Below are 23,368 nucleotides of genomic sequence, written 5' to 3'. Positions count from 1 at the left end.
CAGTTTAAGCCTCCTCTACGACTACTGGTCGTGGCATGGGACCTCAGTGTAGTACTTGCACAGCTCATCATACTCCTTTTGAGCCCCTGCACTCCTGCGACCTCAGACACCTTACATGGAAAGTGCTTTTCCTAGTAGCCATCACGTCTGCTCGCAGGGTAAGTGAGTTACAGGCCCTTGTGACCTACTCACCCTACACAGGTTCCTCCATGTCCGGGTGGTTCTTCACACTCTCCCTAAATTCCTTCCTAAGTTGGTAACTGATTTCCATTTAAATCAATCCATAGTCTTGCCCACTTTCTTTCCAAGGCCTCACGCTCACCCAGGTGAGCGAGCTCTACACACCTTGGACTGTAAGCGTGCTCTTGCATTTTATTTAGACCGCACCGCAGTCCATAGGAAATCCACCCAACTCTTTGTATCTTTTGATAAAAACAAACTTGGAGTTGCGGTGGGCAAGCAGACACTCTCCAACAGGTTGGCAGACTGCATTGTATTCTGCTACCAGCAAGCAGGCCTTCCACTCGAGGGATGAGTGAAGGCACACTTGACAGAATTGAGCTAAGTAACCATAAATATTCTCAGAAACAGTACAGAGGAAATGTGGGGTTCTGTCCTTTCTCCTCTGCCCCTGCATTGCAGTAGCCATATAGCAACATTAATGTAAGACAGTCTCATCAGTTGAAGTGTCAGATAAATACTGCTGTTTGCCCCAGACTGAGTAGAAACCAGCCCTGGTATTGAAAAACCAGCAACTGGGCTGGGGCCCATCTTATCTTTCCCTAGTTGAGCAATTACAAGACTATTTTTCTCAAGGAGTTCAATACTTCCCAAACTGCAGCAATGCTCACTGGTTGTGATTTACCAATTGTATTCTCACCAGCAGACAGGTCCAACGTTTTTCTTATTTTGTTCTTTTGTGTCTACACTCCTATTTGGATAGGGACTGCTGTGGGGAGAGGTAGAACATGTTTTTGGGTGCAGTAGTGTGAAATTTATCCCTGGGGATTTGGTTACATGCAGGGTTCTTTTACTGGGTGCAGTCTAAGTAGGCATTTCCAGACTGCTAGTTATATTACTAATTGTTTATTACTATTTTTGATCTCTGTTGCTTAGTTCCAGAGAAATTATTATTAAAAGATTTATTTTTTACTTTTATTTTTGCTATGCTGTTATATGTTCGCCCATATTTCGGCCTTGTCCGTACTGCATTGTGTTCTGTATACAAGTTAATAGTAAAAGTATTAACAGACTAATTTTAAAATGAGTGCATATGCACCCACATGCTTGTGTATCGGCGCACAAGTGGAGATACTCTGGAATTTTTAATTATGCACGCATATGATTTAAAGTTTGCCTAGTGCACGTACGTATGCTCCTAATTTTAACAGGTTACTCATGCAAACCTACCTCTCAAAGCTTCCATAGGACTTTGCTGGCTTTAACACGCATATGTAAGCGGATTTTAAAACATGCTCGTGTAAAGGACATTCCCAGTTTTTTCACTTAGTCCACCAGTTTGCCCAGTCAATCTCAAGGTCCTCCAGACACCTCTGGTTCTTCATCCTGCACGCCCCCCCAATTGATCCGGACCCTGCAACCTGTTGTGTAAGCCCTAAAACACAAGATCTGCAGACTTTGGTCCTCATCAGGAGCAGCAGTAAAGTTATGCAGCTAGCAAGCCGCCACGTGCTACGGCCTCTGGTTTTAAAGTATGGCGTTACATGCGTAACCAATGGCCCCACCCTGGCAGGCCAATGTCCCGTCCCCAACTCTGCCCATTTCTGCCTCCCTTGTTTTTACTCATACGTGCGAATATACGTGCAGCTTCCAAAATCTGCATTGCTCACGCACAGCCCCTTTTGCATCCTGCTCCCAGTAATAGGGAGCAAGGGACTCTTCTCTCTGTGTTAATCAAAAAACCTGCACCCCCATTCTGCTCCTCATATTATTATAGGTGCAAGTTACAGCTAACCTCTCCTTTGCTGGCAGGGTTCTCCTCCTGTATTACCAGAGCGGGGGAGGTGCTGTAAGGTTATAATTATAGTGACTCAGCTATGCCTGTATAATCCACCAGGACCCCACCATCCTCTCTAATTACAGACCAGTGTCCAACCTACCCCTCCTAGCTAAAGTTATTGAAAAGCTAGTGAACTCACGCCTTTCCGATCATCTTGAGCAGAATAACATCCTCCCTCCTACCCAATATGGTTTCAGGAAGCACTTAAGTACTGAAACACTTCTCCTCTCCCTACACGATACCCTTATCAAAGGAACCGACTCAGGGTCATCCTACCTTATTGCGTTACTTGACATATCAGCTGCGTTTGACACTGTTAATCATGATGTCCTACTCAACATACTTAGAAATATTGGGATTACTGGCAAAGCCATTGATTGGATTCAATCATATCTTCAAAATCGTACTTACACTGTCACTATGGACAATAACCAATCTGATCCCATCAGTCTCCCCCAAGGTGTTCCCCAGGGGTCCTCTCTCTCTGCTACTCTTTTTAATATATACATGCTTCCCCTCACTACGCTTCTTACTAATCTACACATCAAACATTTTATTTATGCTGATGATGTACAAATCATCTTCCCTTTCTCAGACACCATCCAAACCGCTCTACACAGCTGGGAATCCTGTCTTTCCTCTATCAACCAACTCCTAAAGGACATGCATCTAGCTCTTAATTCAAACAAAACTGAGCTTTTAATCATATCCAATAAGCAACCGCTCCCAGACATCCCTCCTGCCTACTCTGCCACCAACTTCCCATCACACACTCGCAACCTAGGAGTCATTATTGATAATCACCTCTCATTCAAACCATTCATCAAATCCATCTTAAAGGATTGCTACTTTAAACTGCAAACAATAAAGAAACTCAGACCCTTACTTCATTTCAATGATTTCCGCACTGTCCTCCAAGCTATTATTTTATCTAAGATTGACTATTGTAATGCGCTCTTACTTGGCATTCCTGCAACACACACTAGACCCCTCCAACTCTTACAGAATGCCGCCGCTCGGATATTGACAAACACAAAGAAAAGAGATCACATCACCCCCACACTTATTCAATTACACTGGCTCCCTATACAGTCACGAATTCTTTATAAAACTCTCTCGATCATACACAAGAGTCTAATTAACTCCAACCTCAACTGGATTAACCCCCCCTTCTTACCCCGTACCTCCAAGAGACCCACCCGTCTTGCTCTCCAAGGAACACTCCATGCCCAATCTATCAAACCTTTTAAACTCTCCTCCACCATGAACAGAGCTTTTTCCCTTGCCGGCCCAACCATATGGAACTCACTGCCACATGATATTCGCATTGAGACCTATACCCCAGCCTTCAAAAAGAAACTTAAAACATGGCTCTTCCAGCAAGCTTACTCCATCTCACCCCCCATTACTTAACTGCCCCTTACTAATTGTTTATCTGATATCCTGGTATGAACGCCTTTTTGCCTGATGATTTTGTACTGTGCAATAATCTGTATATAGGTTCTGTTAGAGCTCAATCCCTTAGCATATACCCTTAGCATTTCCTCTTTGATGTTTGTATTTAATGTAAGAGCTCCTTCCAAAAAATTTTATTTTTTTTTTTTTTTCTTTTATATATGTTACCTAGCTACTATATTATCTGTTTTTTGTAAGGGCTCCGCCCAATGGTTTTTTGTTCACTGTAAACCGATGCGATGTGCGAACGGACATCGGTATATAAGAAATGTTAAATAAATAAATAAATATAATTTTAAAACCTTTCATGCAAAAAAGTACTTTTATAAATAGAAATCTTTGAAACCTTTAGGAAGAAGCATCTAGAAGCAGGGTGGTCTAGTTAGTTGCACAGTGTGGATAGGTGTGCTGTTACCAAGGACATTCCTAGAAAGTGATCTTTATACCTAAGTAATCTGTTCAATATTTTAACAACTATAGTTATTTAGTAAAAAAAATTCCTCTTATAAACAAAACATGCATAAAATCGGTGAATTTTTTTTTTAAACAGTTTTATGAAGGTTATGGACAGACAGAAAGCGCAGCTGGCAGCACTTTGACTGTACCAGGAGACTGGACAGCTGGTAAGATTGCTTTTTTTTTTTTTCATTGAATGTCTGTGTGTTTTTGGAATTGATCTAAAAATATCACTGCTGTGCCGGCTGAAGAATCAGTAAAAAGTAGACATCATTTGATGCCTTTCTGTTGGTGAGCTACACTTTATATAAAAATCTCTAGGACAATGTTTGCATAGTTTTACTAGTTACAAATCACTTGAATCGTCTGACCACAAGTAAAATTTGGCTTTGGATGAAACTTTTCAACTAAATCAAGTCCTGTAGTTTGTGGGTGCTGAGACACTTGCCAGCTTCATAAAGTGACACATTGATAAGCTGTATTGAAATTGTTTAAAGTACAGTGAAATCTTAATATTCTTTAAAATTTTGATTTCTTGTTGACATGTTTCCTAGTTGATCCTTTGTAAAAAGTTTGCAAAATGTTGCTGTGGATATATGCAGTCCGTGTAATATCTTCAAAGCAGCCACTGAACTAATAATCTCAAAGCAAATGATTTGTGAAGTCTTTACTGCTAACTTATCCCAGACAATTCCTTGGCTTACAGTGGGTGCAGCACACTAGCATGTACACCACCTGTTCTATACAGATTCTGCAGGTTGTTGTCTCTGAAGTGTGTTCTGGACTCATTCAGTTTTGGTCTCTTGACAGGTCATGTTGGGGCTCCATTGCCCTGCAACTTAATTAAATTGGTTGATGTAGATGACATGAACTATTTTGCTGCCCAAGGAGAGGGTGAGGTGAGTCTTGGCAAACTTGTGTAGACTCTTCTTAAAAAAAACCCAAAAAAAACCAAAAACTATTAATGATTACTAAATAAGAGATTGATTGCATTTACTGTGGAAGCTTATGCAACTTTATAACAATTATAGGGGCTGATGCAAAAAACTGAGCATTAAAACTGTGTGCTGAAATTCAGTGCACAGTTTCATAATATGCAAACTAAGTTTTTTAAACTCCGGATGCAGTAAGCTAATAGTAAGTTACAAGAGTTAAAAAAGGTGCACAAATTGGAAAATATGCGCACAGCAAAACATGATTTATCTGCATAAATCATATTTTATGTGCAGAAAACATGGGTTATGTGCACAAATCATGTTTTCCATGCATAAAATATGATTTATGCACACATAAAATGAGTTCTGCACGCAAATCCCAAGTAACTCGAGTTAGGAGCTCCAAACTCATGTTGTGTCCTAAACTTGAATGCTGGGACTTGCACTTGGGAATTTATGAACAGAAAATATGATTTATGTACACAGAGCATGTTTTCTGTATATAAAAGCCTGATTACAGATCCCCCGGCACTGCAACTCCAGCTTCTGCTGGTAGACTGACATTAGCCCTGGAGACACTACTCCACTTCAGACTAGGAGTTAAACTGACAGTGCTAAGAAAACACAAGGCAAGTCAGAGCACCTCTCTGCATTGGGGAATAATAGCTAATGCTTTCATTAGCATTGGATTTTCATGCAAGGGCACTAAAGAATAAACACAGTTCAATGCGCACATTTTTTTTTTTTTTTTGCACAAAACTCCTTGCTGCATCAGCAGTAAAGTTTACACACAAAAAATGTGTGCACAACTGCAGATTAAACTCTGCACTCTTCTGAGTGCACCTTATTGCATTGGCCTCATCATAGTGCTAGGGTGTCCTTTCAGTAGCATCTTGTTTATGCTTCAGAGTGCACCATAACCAAGATTTTTTTATATACCTAAAACATTTACAGTATATGTCTCAGATGGTCTGTTTGGATTGTGGCTACTCTTGTCTCCTCCTGAGGTTGATTTTTGCTCCCAAAGGTGGCTTGGCAGGCAGTCACTGGGCTTTATACAGTAGGGGTGCAACCATGTCCACTATGCTCACACAGTATTCTGTAGCCCTTGCTGCTGAATACTCACTGTGGCGCACAGATGGCCATAAAAATGTTCTAGCGTGTCAAATTAACAACTGAGAAGTTCCTTCCCCTTTCAAAATGCCTTGGGGAAGTGTTTGTGTGGCATGAATAGGTTCCCAACAAGTCAGGATGCACATGCACAAGCTTTTCAACCAATGTGATATTAAACTAAAACATCCCAAAGAAATTTGCACGAGCCTGGTGCACAGATGGGAAGGGACAGGAAATTACTATGTCTTCCTAAACTCTGAGGATAATTTGCAGAGCCATTCACTGAGGTGAAATGACTTCTCTAAAAATTGTCCTCAGCCCGGGTGAAGATGCACACGGTCCTACATAGCGTGTACGCTTCTAGCCGGGCCATGAGGAGGAATTCCCAGAAATGTATGGCAGGTCTTGGGGGGGGGGGGGGGGGGGGCGCAGAAAATGACCCACATACATGACATTTTTGCAAGTGAATATGCCATATCCCCCTCCCCCACTCAGCTGCCGACACAAAAATGTAGGTGCAAAGTACATGACTGTGTTCAATGTGTAACTGATTTTTCAAAGGAAAACCTTGGACAGTTTCTCTTTTGAAAGTTATTGTGCATGTGCTAGAAGTAATTCCAAGGGCAGTTTGGAAAGTCCCTGGAATTAAAGGCTTCCACTGGCAGGCCTTTGGCATTTCCTTCAGAGTGAAGCTTTGGATGTGTGTCTTTTAATGTAGATTTGAGGATTTGAATCTCCTTGTCTGTTTAAGAGTCTTTTCTCCATTTTCCAGGGTCCAGGGTCCTGTCAGGCCTCTCAAAGCCTTTTGGCTAGAATTCCCAAGGTTGTAACTAAAAGTGTAAAATAACTGCTTGTAGAGATCAACTTTCCCTAACTTTGCTGTAGGTATTTACATGCAAGGTTTAAGAGTTGTATAAAGAACAGTGATTGCAGACTAGCTTTATTTAGTTCATAGCTACTCTTATTTAAAAAGTTATTTCATCCTTAGGGGTAGATTTTCAGACCGCGCGAATAGGCGTACTTTTGCTGGCGCATCAGGCGCCAGCAAAAGTACGCGGGATTTTAGTAGATACGCGCGGAGCCGCGCGTATCCGCTAAAATCCGGGATCGGCGTGCGCAAGGCTATGGATTCTGTATAGCCGGCGCGCGCCGAGCCGCACAGCCTACCTCCGTTCCCTCCGAGGCCGCTCCGAAATCGGAGTGGCCTCGGAGGGAACTTTCTTTTGCCCTCCCCTCACGTTCCCCTCCCTTCCCCTACCTAACCCACCCGCCCGGCCCTGTCTAAACCCCATCCTTACCTTTGTCGGGGGATTTACGCCTCCCAGAGGGCCGCTAGCGCACCGGGACGCAACCTGGGGGCGGGTCCGGAGGGCGGCCACGCCCCCGGACCCGCCCCCGAAACGCTCCCGACATGCCCCCAAAACGGCACTGCGCTCGGTCCCGCCCCCGACACGCCCCCCTCCGAAAACCCCGGGATTTACGCGAGTCCCGGGGCTCTGCGCGCGCCGGTAGGCCTATGTAAAATAGGCTCACCGGCGAGCAGGGCTCTTAAAATCCGCCCCTTAGGTTATATCGTGCATGTTATGTAACTATATTTGTATACTGCCTTTTTTAGGCATAGTCCAATCCAAAGCGATTCACAAAGCATGGAAATAATACAATAAATAGCAATACATCATACAAATAACATATCCAAAATGCAATAAATAACAATATACATCATAAAATAATACATCATAAGTACACATCTATCAAAAATACAATAAATATTAATAGCTTGAGCCACAGGTATCGAGGCTTGAGGTACCTTCAAAGGACACTTAAAACAGAGAAGTCAGAATTTCCCAATAGAGAGGAGGTAGTAAAAGCTGAGGTAGCTTAGGTGGATATAACTGAAGAGAAGGCAAACATGAATGCTTCAGAATTATCTGAATCAACTGTGTCTGGGGTACCTTTTTGTTTAATTTCTGAATCATGGTCACGACTGCCTTTTTTGTTTTGTTCTTCTTCTGTTTTAATTCCCTCTTCCTCACAGGATGGTTGTCCAGATAATCCTAGTAAGGAGGACTATGAAACAGGGATTGGCACTGCAGCAGTACTTTTCTCCTCTTCCTTCTCCTCTTCTCCTGCCCCAACATGAGCCGCGAGCCCCACAACCAAGAGACTTAACACAGATCTGTTGCAAAGCCCAGGCTATCCCAGTCCAAAGTAGCCTCCTTATAAAATTAGAGCTCTTGCTTGGGTAATAGACTCTTTACTCCCAAATATTATATTGTGGAACATGAGTAACACATGTCTGCCTCACAAAATGGCATTGATAATCTAATACTATGCCAATCTAGTGAAACCTAAAGCAATGAGTTTACTAGATTTGCACCGATATCCAGTTTAATCTTGCTGCCCAATTGAGGTGCATTATGAATGGTTTGTACCAGTGTTTATGGTATCAACCCAATAAACTTACATATTTAACTTTTTGTGGTAACCCTCCCCCATCCCTTGAATCCATTGAAGTATCTGAAGTAAGGGGGATGCTTTTCTTCATCCTTTCTACTTTCTGTAACAACTATGAACTCTTTAGCTCCTGTAGTGTTCAGTTTTTGTAAATGACCTTGGAACTTGATATTTCTTTCTTTCTTTTTTTTTTTTTGATGGATACTGCCATACATCCAGTTGTATCTCATGTCTAATTTCATCTGTGACACTAATTCCAGGTGTGCTTAAAGGGGCCCAATATATTCATAGGCTATTTGAGAGACCCTGAAAAAACAGCAGAAGCTCTGGATAATGATGGTTGGCTGCACACAGGTGATGTTGGAAAGTGGTTACCGGTAAGTTGACAAATAGATGTTTTGGTTTTTTTTAAATCAAACTGAAGTGTTGGGAAATGTGCTCAGCTTCCAGCAAATTAAGAGATGATTCTGTATATATGGATTTCGTAGAGCAGAATTCTAAGGAGAACACACAGTGTGTCCAGCAAAATGGATTTATAAAGAAAATTAATCCAAGGTTTGCAGGAAAGTGCAGCATCAATTTTTAAAGGGCTTTTAAAAGATGTTTTATATTGTGGTTTCTTGCAGACAATAGGCATAGTGGGGTAGATTTTCAAAAACGGCGCGTTGGCGTACTTTTGTTGGCGCTCCAGGTGCAAACAAAAGTACGCGGGATTTTAGTAGAGACGCGCATAGCCGCTAAAATCCTGGATCGGCGCGCGCAAGGCTGCCGATTTCGTGTAGCCGGCGCGCGCCGAGCCGCGCAGCCTACCTCCGTTCCCTCCGAGGCCGCTCCGATTTCGAATTCCCTTTCGCCCTCCCCTCACCTTCCCCTCCCTTCCTCTATCTAACCCACCCCCCGGCCCTATCTAGACCCCCCTACCTTTGTTGGGGGATTTACGCCTCCTGGAGGGAGAAGTAAATCCCCGCGTGCCAGCGGGCCGCTAGCGCGCCGAGACACGACCTGGGGGCGGTTCCGGAGGGCGCGGCCACGCCCCTGGGCCCGCCCCCGAAATGCCGCGTCCCGCCCCCAAAACGCCACGCCGATCGGCCCTGCCCCGACACGCCCCCCTCAAAACCCCGGGACTTACGCGAGTCCCGGGGCTCTGCGCGCGCCGGTAGGCATAGGCGCACCGGCGCGCAGGACCCTGCTCGCGTAAATCCGGGCAGATTTACGCGAGCAGGGCTCTTAAAATCCGCCCCAGTGATTTGATAATTCATTTCAGTGCAGGGGTTGAGGTAGGAATGAGGCCAAACCCAGCTGCCTAGTTTGCAGTCCCACTGTGCTGAGTCACTATGCAAACTTCCTGACGTTAGAACAGAAAGAGAACCCCCTGATGTTCAGATGATAGATCAAGATTGATTTATTTTTACAAATGGTACTTAATGCTAATACTGTAATGAATCCTCTTGAGGACTTGTTGGTGCCTGTTAAATGGTCTAGTTTTGAACAGCTTGTCTTTACTGAGGTGGAAAAATACTTAGAGGCCGATATTCAAAAGCCATTTAGACGGATAAGTGAAAAGTTATCCGTCTGAATGGCTAAGCTGCTATTTTAAAAAGCTTAATGAGTTATCCGGCTAGAATATAGCCGGCTTAAGTTGGGGGCATTCTGTGGGTAGGCAATGGGTGTTCCCGGAAGGAGCAGAGTTAGCAGCTGAATACCCCAGTTAAGATAGCCAGATAGGTGTATCCTGCTAACTTAACTATCCGCTCAGCGGCTGAATATTGGTTCCTTAATAGTTTAAATAAGTCTAGCCGTTCTTTAGATTCCTGCCTGGTGGAAGTTTTTTGTAATAGAAAAGATCTTTATTTGAACATCCTGGTTACCAAAATGAATCATTCATTAGGTGATTGTATCTTTCCAGATGCCCTAAAAAAAGGGCAGTTGTACATCCAGTTAAACAATGTTAATAAGTTCAGTTATTAAACAACTTTCAAGTTACAGACTGATTTCAGATCTGCTCATTAAAGTCAAAAGTTATTGAATGCTTTGTACTGGTACAATTAACTGATTTTTTTTAAATCAAAATCATATACGTAGTCCTTAGCAGTATGGTTTTAGACACAGTAACAGCACAGAAACATTTCTGGTGTCTATATCTGATTACTTACATAGAGACCAATACAGTAAAACCCGTGGTAGAGCCAGCACTCCGAGGCGAGAGCCCGCTCTCCCGACGCGTGCACAGGCCACTCTCCTGTGCGTGCGATTTAGTATGCAAATGAGGGCCCACGGTAAAAAGAGGTGCTAGGGACACTAGCACGTCCCTAGCACCTCTTTTTTGACAGGAGCAGCGGGTTTGACAGCCGCCGCTCAATTTTGCCGGCATCGGTTCTCAAACTCACTGACAGCCACAGGTTCGGAAAACGGACGCCGGCATAATTGAGCATCCGTCTTCCACCCGCGGGCCGATTTTAAATTTGCTATGATATTAAGTTGGAGGTTGTACAGAAAAGCAGTTTTTTCTGCTTTTTTGTACACTTCCCCGCTGCCGGCAGGCGTTAATTTTTGAAAGTAAAATGTGCGGCTTCGCTGCACATATTCGGGCGGATTTTAAATGCCCTGCTCGCGTAAATCCGGTGGATTTACGCGAGCAGGGCCCTCGCGCGCTGGTGCGCGCAAGTCCCTGGGTTTTTTTAAGGGGGCGTGTCGGGGCGTGTCAGGGGCGGGGCCGAATGACATGGCATTTCGGGGGCAGGACTGGGGGCGTGGTGCTGGCCCGGGGGCGAGGTCGAGGCCTCCAGACCAGGCCCGGGGGCGAGGTCGAGACCTCCAGACCAGCCCCCGGGTTGGATGACAGTTCGCCAGCAGTCCGCTGGCGCGCGTAGATTTATGTCTGCTTCTAGCAGGCATAAATCGAGGGACAAAGGTAAGGGGGGGTTTTAGATAGGGCCGGGGGGGAGGGGAAGGTGAGGGGAGGGAACGGAGGCAGGCTGCGTGGCTCAGCGCGCGCAGGCTGCCCAAAATCGGTAGCCTTGTGCGTGCCGATCCAGGATTTTATAAGATACGCGCGGCTATGCGCGTATCTTATAAAATCCAGCGTACTTTTGTTTGCACCTGCTGCGCAAACAAAAGTACGCGATCGCGCTCTTTTTTAAAATCTACCCCTTTGCTTTCTGGATTGCGCGGGAATAGCTAATAGGTCCATCAACATGCATTTGCATGTTGCGGGCGCTATTAGTTTCGGGGGGGTTGGACGCGCGTTTTTGACGCGCTAGCTTTACCCCTTATCCAGTAAGGGGTAAAGTGCGTTTTCGCGTGTCCAAACTCGGGCTAACAGTGCGCTCCACCGGAGCGCACTATACTGTATCGGCCCGATAGACAGGTTGATAAAAGCAAAGTAACGATTGCTGTGTTTTTAGATGTATCAGCATTCGATGCTGTCAATTATTTTCTTTTATTTCATCGTCTTAGGGGTTTATTTTCTAAACGTTTATCGTGTGCGTTAGGGCCTGCCCCAACATGAGTCGCGAGCTCCACAACCAAGAGACTTATCCCAGTCCAAAGTAGCCTCCTTATAAAATTAGAGCTCTTGCTTGGGTAATAGACTCTTTACTCCCAAATATTGGGGTAGATTTTATAAATTTGCACGAGCTCGTACTTTTTTTCGCGCACCAGGCGCAAACAAAAGTATGCTGGATTTTATAAGATACGCGCGTAGCTGCGCGTATCTTATAAAATCCGGGGTCGGCGCGTGCAAGGGGGTGAGCATTTGTGCAACTTGCGCGCGCCGACCCCGGCGCGCGCTGCCTGTTCCCTCCAAGGCCGCTCCGAAATCGGAGCAGCCTCGGAGGGAACTTTCTTTCCACCCCTCCCCCGCAGCTTCCCCTACGTAACCCACCCCCTGGCCCTATCTAAACCCCCCCTACCTTTGTTGGCAGATTTACGCCTGCTAGCGGGCTGCTGGCGTGCCATCACCCAACCCAGGGGCTAGTCTGGAGGCCTCGACCACGCCCCCGGTCCCGCCTCGAACCACCTTCTGACCCTGGACACACCCCCTCCCCCGCCCCCGCCCTTTTTACGAAGCCCTGGGACTTAAGCGTGTCCCGGGGCTGTCCGCGCACCGGCGGCCTATGCAAAATAGGCCGCCGGTGCGCATAAATCTGGCCGGATTTACGCGCGCAGGGCTTTTAAAATACAGCTCATTATATTGTGGAACATGGGTAACACATGTCTGCCTCACAAAATGGCATTGATAATCTAATACTATGCCAATCTAGTGAAACCTAAAGCAATGAGTTTACTAGATTTGCATCGAGATCCAATTTAATCTTGCTGCCCAATTGAGGTGCATTATGAATGGTTTGTACCAATGTTTATTGTATCAGCCCAATATCCCACGTGAAAAGGGGCTTTTTGCGTGCAATAGGATGTTAATTAGCTGGAGGGGAGGGGGAGGATTCGGCCACGGCACCGCTGCCAGTAATAATGTGAGGAACATTATCGCCGGCAGTAGTGCAGCAAATATCTACACCTTTTACGGTGTCACTATTTGCTGTGAAAGGCTGCAGCCGGCTGCGATGTGGCCGGCAAAATCGCACCGCCGTGGTGCGAATGGCTGCGGCCTTTCGCAGGCCTGCCCCCCGCCCCCTTTTTCGCGGGATTCATCATTCTGCACTTGTGTAAATTTACCAATGAAGCTAGTTTAGCTGACAGTGCTTCTCTGATCTCCTCCTTTTCTTTTTTCTGGTAAGCTCCCGTAGATATTAGTTTCCCCCTCACCACCGCTTTTAAGCAATCCCAAAGAGTGGACGGAGTAACATTCCCACAATTATTAATCTCCAAATACTTTGTGATCTCCTTAGATAATTGGATACACAGTGCCTTATCTGCCAACAGAGTATCAAGCTTCCAATACCTCTTTCCCATGCCTAAATTAGAAATAGTCAAATCAATCCAGACAGGTGCACGGTCCAACCACGTGACTGAGCCAATATCAGCACTAGTCACCTGACTGACCATCTCTCCTCCAAGAAAAAATGCGGGAGTATGCGTTATGTGGATGGAGAAAAAAGTATAGTTACAAGCAGTGGGGTTTCGATGTCTATGTCTATAAGATCCCAGTGAGACATTAAGGATTTAAATTGTTTTCTGTGCCCCTTAGATGGTAAATTCACTCCAGCAATATTATCCATCGAGGGAACTCTGGTGACATTAAAATCCTCTGCCACTATCAAATGACCCTCTGCTAGGAGGATGAGATCTTACCCAAAGTGAGAAATAATGAACCCTGTTTAACATTTGGAGTATAAATGTTAACCAAAGTGTATGTCCCTCCCTCCACCTCAATTTGAACAATAATATATCTGCCTGCATCATCAGAATAGCTCTTCTTCAGATGAAATGTAAAATCTTTTAAAAAGAAAATCCCAATTCCTGAATATTTCCCATGCTTGGTGGCTGCTGAAAAAAAATCTATGTGGATAGTTAAACAGTCTCATTAAGCCTTCATACCTTTTTTTTCAGATGTTTCTTTTTTTTTTTTTTTGTTCAAATCTTTTTATTGCAAGAATAGTAAACAAAAATGAGGTACAAACAGAGATTACAAAAGACAAAGACGAAAATATCAAATAAAAGTACAAGAGACAGAAGACAAAATGCAAAAATATAAACCACAAAACACATTACAGGGATGCACTGAAATTATGCCATAAAACAAGGAAGCAATACACTGCAGGTTGTGTATCAGCTTGACCTATTAAAGCAGGGGTCGGGAACCTTTTTGGCTGAGAGAGCCATGAACGCCACATATTTTAAAATGTAATTCCGTGAGAGCCATACAAGACCTGCCAAATTAATTTACTACAACCCCCCACCCTCCTGACCCCCCCCCAAAGACCTGCCAAAAGTCCCTGGTGGTCCAGCGGGGGTCCAGGGCTTGCAGACAAAATCTTTAATAAAAAAGTAAAAATCTAACAAAACCCCCCACCCTCCTGATGCCCCCCCCAATACCTCCAAAATTAATTTACTACAATCCCCCACCCTCCTGACCCCCCCAAGACCTGCCAAAAGTCCCTGGTGGTCCAGCGGGGGTCCGGGAGCGATCTCCTGGACTTGGGCTGTAGGCTGCCAATAGTCAAAATGGCGCCGATGGCCCTTTGCCCTCACTATGTCACTGGGGTCGACCAATGGCAGCGGTAGCCCCTGTGACATAGTAAGGGCAAAGGGCCATCAACGCCATTTTGATTACTGGCAGCCGACGGCCCTTTGCCCTTACTATGTCACAGGGGCTACCGCCGCCATTGGTCAACCCCAGTGACATAGTGAGGGCAAAGGGCCGTCGGCGCCATTTTGACTACTGACAGCCCAAGTCCAGGAGATCGCTCCCGGACCCCCGCTGGACCATCAGGGACTTTTGGCAGGTCTTGGGGGGAGGGGTCAGGAGGGTGGGGGGTTGTAGTAAATTAATTTTGGAGGTCTTGGGGGGCGTCAGGAGGGTGGGGGGTTTTATTAGAGTTTTACTTTTTTATTAAAGATTTGTCTGCGAGCCAGATGCAGCAATCAAAAGAGCCACATCTGGCTCGCGAGCCATTGGTTCCCGACCCCTGTATTAAAGGAATCAAAATAGTTATCAAGCAGTTTTCATACCTGAGACCACAAAGCAAGATGGCGACACTTAACAGTGACAGCTTTTTTATACTTATAATAGAGACAAATGGAATTCCACCAAAAGTGTTCATTGAGTAAGTCACTGTGTTTCCAGAATGACAAAATTAAATGAATAGTAACAACAAGGAAAAAAACTCTGATTTACGGTGTAGAGGGGGAAAAGCGAATGGTGAGGCTGCCCTCCCCCCCCCCCCCCCCCCCCCCCCCCCCCCCAAAAAAATGACTATATGGTAAGTAAGGGGAGTATCCAGATGTAATACCTGGGAAATACTTGCCAAAAAAGAGAACACCATGGGACAAAAATATAACACAAGGGACAAGGTGGTCTTAGCAGAAGAGCAAGACCAGCAGGAATGTGATAATAGACCGGCCCGAAAAAGTTTCCAGGGAGTCCACACTGCTCTCTGAGAAACAAAAAAAGAAGATTGTGTCAAACTGGAGGACAGTGAAACAGGCAGAGGGGGACACCAGAAAGACCTCTAAACCACAACATCATAAGAGCATTCAGTTTCCAAAAGCCATAAATTCTGCAACCCAGTCAGCACAGAAATAGAGACTTATAAATCCAAGAGCCTAAGGAATGAGATAATTACCAATCTCATAACCAGTTATTTATTATTTATTTGTTGCTTATTTCCGCCCTACCTTTCTTCCTGGCTACTCTAGCCCCCAAGTTCAATGCCCCTGTTTTATGTAACTTTGCTTGATTCAGCCTTCTTGTTCTTGGTTACACTTGTTTTTCCCCCAAGTTCCATGTAAACCGGCCTGATGTGAATTTCTATTCGTGAAGTCCGGTATAGAAATATATATTAAATAAATAAATAAATAAATAAATAAAAGGCCAAATGACCTAAAGGACCAAAATCCCAGTAAGAACATAAGAAACATAAGAACATGCCATACTGGGTCAGACCAAGGGTCCATAAGCCTGGCAAGTACCCAAACACTAAGTCTATTCCATGCTACTGTTGCTAGTAATAGCAGTGGCTATTTTCTAAGTCAACTTAATTAATAGCAGGTAATGGACTTCTCCTCCAAGATGTAAAGCACATACAAGTGTGGAAACTCAGAAAAACTAAATTGGGAGAGCAGAGAAGGTGTGAGACAGTTACGAAGTTACAACCAAGCATAAAACTGAGAATTAGGTAGGGAATACATATCCCCTAATTCAGAAAAAGGAAGGAGGGAGTGATCACGAATAAGAGTGGAAAGGAACCAAATACCAGAAGCTTGCCAACCCCTCCGATTGACAGAGGCACCCCCAATGAGAATAGATTGGTATGCCATAAAGGCATCAGCCGCGAAAACCTCCAAGCAGTAGCTAAAGAGGACACCAAGCGATCATATTCTGAAAAAGCCCGATGGGTGGGAATGTAAGATAGGATGGGACTTAATAGAATGAATAGGAGACATTCCCAGAACAACTTCTTGGGGGAAGCGAGAGAGTAACCGTCATTCTATATGCACCCACTGGGGACCATCAAGCAAAGAAGGCAAAGCAGCGAGCCAGTGAAAGCCCTACTGTAAAATGAATGTCTGGTAACTATAAAAATTAAAATTAATCCCCCTCGATTCTTACCAGCTTTTAACTTGGAACGTGCAATACAAGGAGATTTATTGTGCCAGAGAAATCGAGAAAGCAAGCGATCCACTTTCTTATAAAAACTCACCAGAAAAGAAAATGGGGGATCATAAAAAAATACTAAATTTAGGCAAGGAGCCAGCACCATTTTAATAGTATCTAGCCGCCCCCACCAAGTTAAATAAAGAGGAGACCAATGTAATATAGAATTCCGTAACATTTGTAAAAGAAAAGCCTCAGATTGAGAAAAGGGTAAGAGGCAACTCTTCAAAAAAATGAACCCCCAAATATTTAAGACCTTGTTCCGTTTTTTGAAATGGATAAGCAGACAGATCCACCCTAGACCCAGAGGAATTCAGAGCAAGAAGCTCAGGTTTCTGCTATTTGATTCGATATCCAGAGAGGGAGGAATAAGCAGAGATGAGAGAAAACAGATGCGGGAGAGAAAAAACAGGATTAGCAATAAATAACAAAATATCACTGGCATAGGCCGAGAGCTTATAAGTATCCGAGACAAAATCAACACCTTCAATAGCAGGATCATTCCATATTGCTAATAACAAGGGTTCCAAACCAAGCTGAAAAGAAAGGGGGATAAAGGGCAAACCTGTCTGGTACCTCTATGCAATTCAAAGCGGGGGAAGAGCCTATTGTTGAGATAAAAAAAAAAAGCAGAAGGGTGATGATAAATTCATTGAATCCAAGCCAGAAAGAAAGAACCAAAACCAAACCACCTCAAGGTTTTAAACAAATATTGCCATCTACTCTGTCAAATGCATTTACAGCATCCAGAGAGAACGCAATCACTGGTGAGGGGAAGGATTTGGCCAGCTCCTGAATATGAAGAAAGAGGCGAGTATTATTGGAAATAAGCCTATTCTTGATAAAGCCAGATTAGTCAGGGTGAATGAGAGTACTCATAACATCTGCCATCCTGGAGGTAAGTATCTTAGCTAACAATTTGTATTCAGTATTCAAAACAAAGATAGGTCTATAGTTCGAAACTTTGGCTTTGGAAGTACCACAATACATGCCTTAAAAAAAAAAAAAAAAGAATTAGAGGCATGATGAGACACCAAATCGGAAAAAAATGTGAACAATCTAGGGACAAGCATTTTCTGGAAGGCCCGATAAAAGTCCACATTAATGCCATCCAGTCCAGGTACCTTGCCTCCTTTCAGAGTAGACAAAGCAGCGATGATCTCAGCTGGAGTGATGGGACTGTCCAGAGCCACTCATTGTTCCACAGTAAGAGAGGGATGCGGCAACTGTGAAAAGAACTGGTCAATATCCAAGAGGAAGATTCAGATTTATATAAATCTTAATAAAAAGCTTGAAAAGCTTGCAAAATGTCAACATCAGCTAGGACACTTCCAGACAGAGATTTAATCACCTGAATGTGTTTCTTTTCCCTTTTCTTTTTCAGATAATTAACCAAAAGGTGACAGCACTTGTTATTCTCTGCATAATACAGGGCTTTCTGAATGAAAAGAGATTTACCAGCATGTAAACTCAAAAGTTTATTATACTCATAGCGCGCTTTCTGCTCATTAAAGTAGTGTGAGATAGGTGAGAAACATGTTCCTTCTCCAACTTATAGAAACATAGAAATGATGGCAGAAGAAGACCAAACGGCCCATCCAGTCTGCTCAGCAAGCTTTCACACTTTTTTTTCTCTCACACATACTTATCTTTCTCTTGGCTCTTAGTAAACTTTTTAATTCTATTTCCCTTCCACCCCCGCCATTAATGTAGAGAGCAGTGTTGGAACTGCATCTAAGTGAAATAGCTTAATTATTAGGGGTATTAACCACTGCAAAACGCAAGCTACACCCATGCTTATCTGTTTATCCAGACTATGTAATTCAGTCCTTGTTGATTGTTGCCTGAATATAGATCCACGTTTCTTCATTCCCCCCTGCCGTTGAAGCAGAGAGCTATGCTGGATATGTATTGAAAGTGAAGTATCAGGCTTATTTGGTTTGGGATAGTAACCGTTGTAACAAGCAAACTACTCCCCGCTTTTTTGTGAATGCAAATCCTTTTTTCCACATTTCCTCATTGCCGCTGAAGCTTAGAGCAATGTTGGAGTCGCAATAACCGTGGGTATGTTTATTGAATAAGGATATTATCACCAGGTAGTAGCTGTCGTTCCCGTGAGCCACCCACTCTTCATTCACATCCTCTAGACTTTATGGATCCAAGGTGTTTATCCCACGCCCCTTTGAACTCCTTTACAGTTTTGGTCTTCACCACTTCCTCCGGAAGGTCATTCCAGGCATCCACCACCCTCTCCGTGAAGAGTCTTCCTCCCTGGAATTTTAAATCGTGACCCCTGGTTCTGCTGATTTTTTTCCAACGGAAAAGGTTTGTCGTTATCTTTGGATGATTAAAACCTTTCAAGTATCTGAAAGTCTGTATCATATCACCTCTGCTCCTCCTTTCCTCCAGGGTGTACATATTTAGATTCTTCAATCTCTCCTCACAAGTCATTCAATGAAGACCCTCCACCTTTTTGGTCGCCCTTCTCTGGACCGCCTCCATCCTGTCTCTGTCCTTTTGGAGATATGGTCTCCAGAACTGAGCGCAGTTCTCCAGGTGAGGCCTCACCAAGGACCTGAACAAGGGGATCATCACTTCCCTTTTCTTACTCGATATTCCTCTCTCTATGCAGCCCAGCATTCTTCTGGCTTTAGCTATTGCCTTGTCACATTGTTTCTCCGACTTCAGATCATTAGATACTATCACCCCAAAGTGTCTCTCCTGCTCCATGCACATCAGCCCTTCACCCCCCATCAAATACAGTTCCTCTGGATTTCCACAGCCCATATGCATGACTCTGCACGTCTTGGCATTGAATCTCAGCTGCCATATCTTCGACCACTCTTCCAGCTTCTTTAAATCCCGTCTCATTCTCTCCACTCCTTCCGGCGTGTCCAGGAAAGTGCAACCCCTTGCGCTTTTCAAGTTCCAATACTATAATTTATAATCTCCCCTTTTATAGTGGCCTTGAAAGTAGCCCAAACTGTTGGAGAAGAAACATCTGGTGTATCATTATACAAAAAAATATTCAGCAATTTTACCCCGGAGGAATTCAGGAAAGGCTGAATCCTCCAAGAGAGCCAAATTAAACCACCACATGCAATCTTCCACTGAGGGGAAAACAAGGGAAATAGTAAGTGAAATCTCAGCATGATCTGATACCAAGATGGGATGTATGGTAGCGGAATGAATGTTAGGGACCAAGGAGTCGGAAACAAAAAAAAATCAATATGAGAATACATAGAATGAGGAGAAGGAAAAAAGTATAATCTTTACCAGTAGGATGCAATAGCCACCACAGGTCCGCAAGACCAGAGGCATCTATAAGGCTATGAAGGACCTTCTACGCCTTAGTGTAGGAAATTTTGGCATTGGATTGTTTGTCAAGGATGAGATCTAAAGGCTGATTATAATCAACACCTATAACAAGTTGGGAGGATCCCTCTGCCAAAACCTGTGAAAAAAACATCCTGAAAGAATACAGGGTCATCAGAATTAGGAGTATAGAGACTGAAAAAAGTAGAATGCTCTGACCCCAAGATAACCTGCACAGACACCCAACAACCGTCAAGATTTGCAGAGTGTTGTGTAACCTGAACCCCCCATCTTTTATGAAATAAGATAGCTACTCCATTCTTCTTGTGCCATGCAGAGCTGAAGAAAACCTCCCCAACCCAAGCTTCTTTGCTTGCTTCAATTTAAGGGATTCTACTGATGAAATATGTATCTCCTGAAGCATAGCCATATCAGCATGTAGAGATTTAAGTATGATATTATTTTCTTGCATTTGATTGGGTGTGAAAGACCGCTAATATTGAGACAGATTATTGTAAGGTAGAAGCACAAGCCATAATGCCAAATTGCATGTAAACAAGAAGCACAACTCACTCAATGAGAAGACACATAGTACAGACTGGGTAATAGAAAAAAATAGCAAGGCAGTCCAGCAGGAAAAAATACAATGAAAAAAGGAAAAAACATGAAACATAAAGAGACACAATGATAAACAACCAGAGCCAAAAATTTGGCAACGTGAATAACATGAGCGTCAGGGCAATACCAAGGGTCAGACAAGATCCAGCTAGAACTGAAAAGAGGAAATTACACTCATGTGTGTAAGTGAGAGGGAAAAAAATGCAATTCTAAAAAAAAAAGAGTCCATCAAAAAAGGGAAATCGGCATTCCCCCACGGAAAAGCTGATATGTAGAAACAACAACAACAAAAAAATGTAGGCAATCTGGAAATCACCAAACTATCAGGCATGAAGGAAATCCCACATCCGTGATCAGCTATATCAGAAGTGAAGAAAAAAGCAAGGTGACATGCAGTTGAACAATAAGGGGTCGATTTTAAGACCCCTGGGTGTGCGGTACCGGACAAACGCACATGGACATGTCAATTTTATAAAATGCTGAGCTTGTGTTTCTTCAGAGGAGATTGACATGTAAGGGCCCTCCTGGTTTATACCCCACTGCTCTAACCACTAAGCTACTCCTCCACTCCACAATGGGTAATGATTCAGATGGACTGAACCAAATTACGGTGAACCTAGAAGATCAGGTAGGCCTGATTGACAAACTGAAGAGTAGTAAATCGCCTGGACCAGATGGTATACACCCCAGGGTTCTGAAGGAACTAAAAAATGAAATTTCAGATCTATTAGTAAAAATTTGTAACCTATCATTAAAATCATCCATTGTACCTGAAGACTGGAGGGTGGCTAATGTAACCCCAATATTTAGAAAGGGCTCCAGGGGCGATCCGGGAAACTACAGACCAGTTAGCCTGACTTCAGTGCCAGGAAAAATAGTGGAAAGTGTTCTAAAGATTAAAATCACAGAATATAGAGAAAGACATGGTTTAATGGAACAAAGGCAGCATGGCTTTACCCAAGGCAAGTCTTGCCTCACAAATCTTCACTTTTTTGAAGGGGTTAATAAACATGTAGATAAAGGTGAACCGGTAGATTTAGTGTTTTTGGATTTTCAGAAGGCATTTGATAAAGTTCCTAATGAGAGGCTTCTAGGAAAAGTAAAAAGTCATGGGATAGATGGCAATGTCCTTTTGTGAATTACAAACTGGCTAAAAGACAGGAAATAGAGAGTAGGATTAAATGGACAATTTTCTCAGTGGAGGGGAGTAGGCAGTGGAGTGCCTCAGGGATCTGTACTGGGACCTGTGCTTTTCAATATAGGTATTAATGATCTGGAAAAGAATACGATGAATTAGGTAATCACATTTGCAGATGATACAAAATTATTCTATACCATAATTTCTCTCGGCTGGAGAAAAATGCCGGGAAAAAAAGAGCAAGAGTGCAGTGTATGGGTGTCACTGTTCTGACTCAGCACAGCTCCTACTCCGACATCAGAGGCATCAACCTCAACTATAAACGGTCGTCGAGGATCCAGGTGGCGAAGGCAAGGTATTTTGAGAAAAGACCTCCTTGAGGGTTTAGAAGGCAGCAACAGCTTCTGGAGACCACTGTGAAGGGTTGGCTCCCTTCTTTGTCATGGCAGTAAGTGGTGAGGTCGAGTAGTGGTGGATGAATGTGTTCGAAAATAATTAGTGAAGCCGAGGAATCGGTGGAGAGCTTTAAGATCAGTGGGTTAAGGCCAGTCCTGTATGCTTTTGGTCTTTTGTGGATCCATTTGGAAGCCCCTGCTGGACACCACGTAGCCCAAAAAGGGAACAAACTCCTGATGGAAGGCACAATTTTCAAGCTTAGCAAAGAGATGGTTGTCCCGACATCTCTGCAGGACTCTGGCAACATCTACCTGGTGACTTTGTAGATCTTGGGAAAAAATTAGTATGTCGTCTAAATACACAACCACACATTGGTACAGCATATCTCGCAGAATCTCATTCATCATATTTTCGAATACGGCCGGAGCGTTACACAGGCCAAAGGGCATGACCAAGTACTCAAAATGGCCATTGCAAGTATTAAAGGCCGTCTTCCCCTCGTTCCCTTGACGAATGCGTACCAGATTGAATGCCCCTTTTAGGTCCAGCTTCGTGAAAATCTTGGCTCCCTGGAGTCTGTCGAATAACTGAAATCAGAGGTAAAGGGTATCTGTCCTTTATGGTGACTTCGTTAAGTCCTCTGTAGTCTATACATGGGTGAAGGGATCCATCCTTCTTGCCGACAAAAAATAATCCGGCTCCGGCAGGTGACTTGGAAGGCCAGATAAATCCTATTTTGCAAATTTTCTTGAATATAGGCAGACATGGCCTCAGTCTCTGACAGAGAAAGTGGTACACCCTTCCTCTAGGGGGCTCTGAGTCAGGCTTTAAGTTAATAGCACAGTCGAAGGACCAGTGTGGTGGTAATACATCAGCTGCTTTTTTTGAAAACACATCTTGAAAGGTGGCAATCCTGGAAGAGAAGTAGTGGTAGACATGCAGGGCACAGGTGTTACTTTCTTCAAGCATCTGTTGTGACAAGCTGCTCCCCATTGTGATAGTTCCAGGGTGCCCCAGTCAAACTGGGATGTGTAGTCTTGCAGCCATGGTAGGCCAAGTACTACAGGATGAATGGCTTTGTCAAGGACCAAAAATGAGATGGTCTCGGTATGAAGAGAACCAGTGTGCAGGCATATTGGTTGCGTGGTGTAGGAAACTTGTCCGGGTAGTGGCTTGCCGTGTATAGAGGAGAG

General features: G+C 43.9%; 1 protein-coding gene across 9 annotated transcripts in view; it reads left to right on the top strand.

Moving 5' to 3' along the window:
* The window catches only part of ACSL1 (acyl-CoA synthetase long chain family member 1), a 292,962-nt gene that overhangs the window by 237,336 nt on the left and 32,258 nt on the right, over positions 1–23,368 (top strand). For all 9 annotated transcript variants that reach the window (XM_029585776.1, XM_029585969.1, XM_029585859.1 and 6 more), the window contains exons 15-17: positions 4,026–4,098; positions 4,742–4,830; positions 8,694–8,810. In XM_029585776.1, the coding sequence (XP_029441636.1) occupies positions 4,026–4,098; positions 4,742–4,830; positions 8,694–8,810 (279 nt within the window). The remainder of the gene's footprint in view (positions 1–4,025; positions 4,099–4,741; positions 4,831–8,693; positions 8,811–23,368) is intronic.

Source organism: Rhinatrema bivittatum, chromosome 1 (genome assembly GCF_901001135.1).
Source record: "Rhinatrema bivittatum chromosome 1, aRhiBiv1.1, whole genome shotgun sequence".
NCBI classification, from domain to species: Eukaryota; Metazoa; Chordata; class Amphibia; order Gymnophiona; family Rhinatrematidae; genus Rhinatrema; species Rhinatrema bivittatum.
The sequence above is the reverse complement of the archived record's forward strand: the minus strand, read 5'-3'. Positions and strand labels throughout refer to the sequence as shown.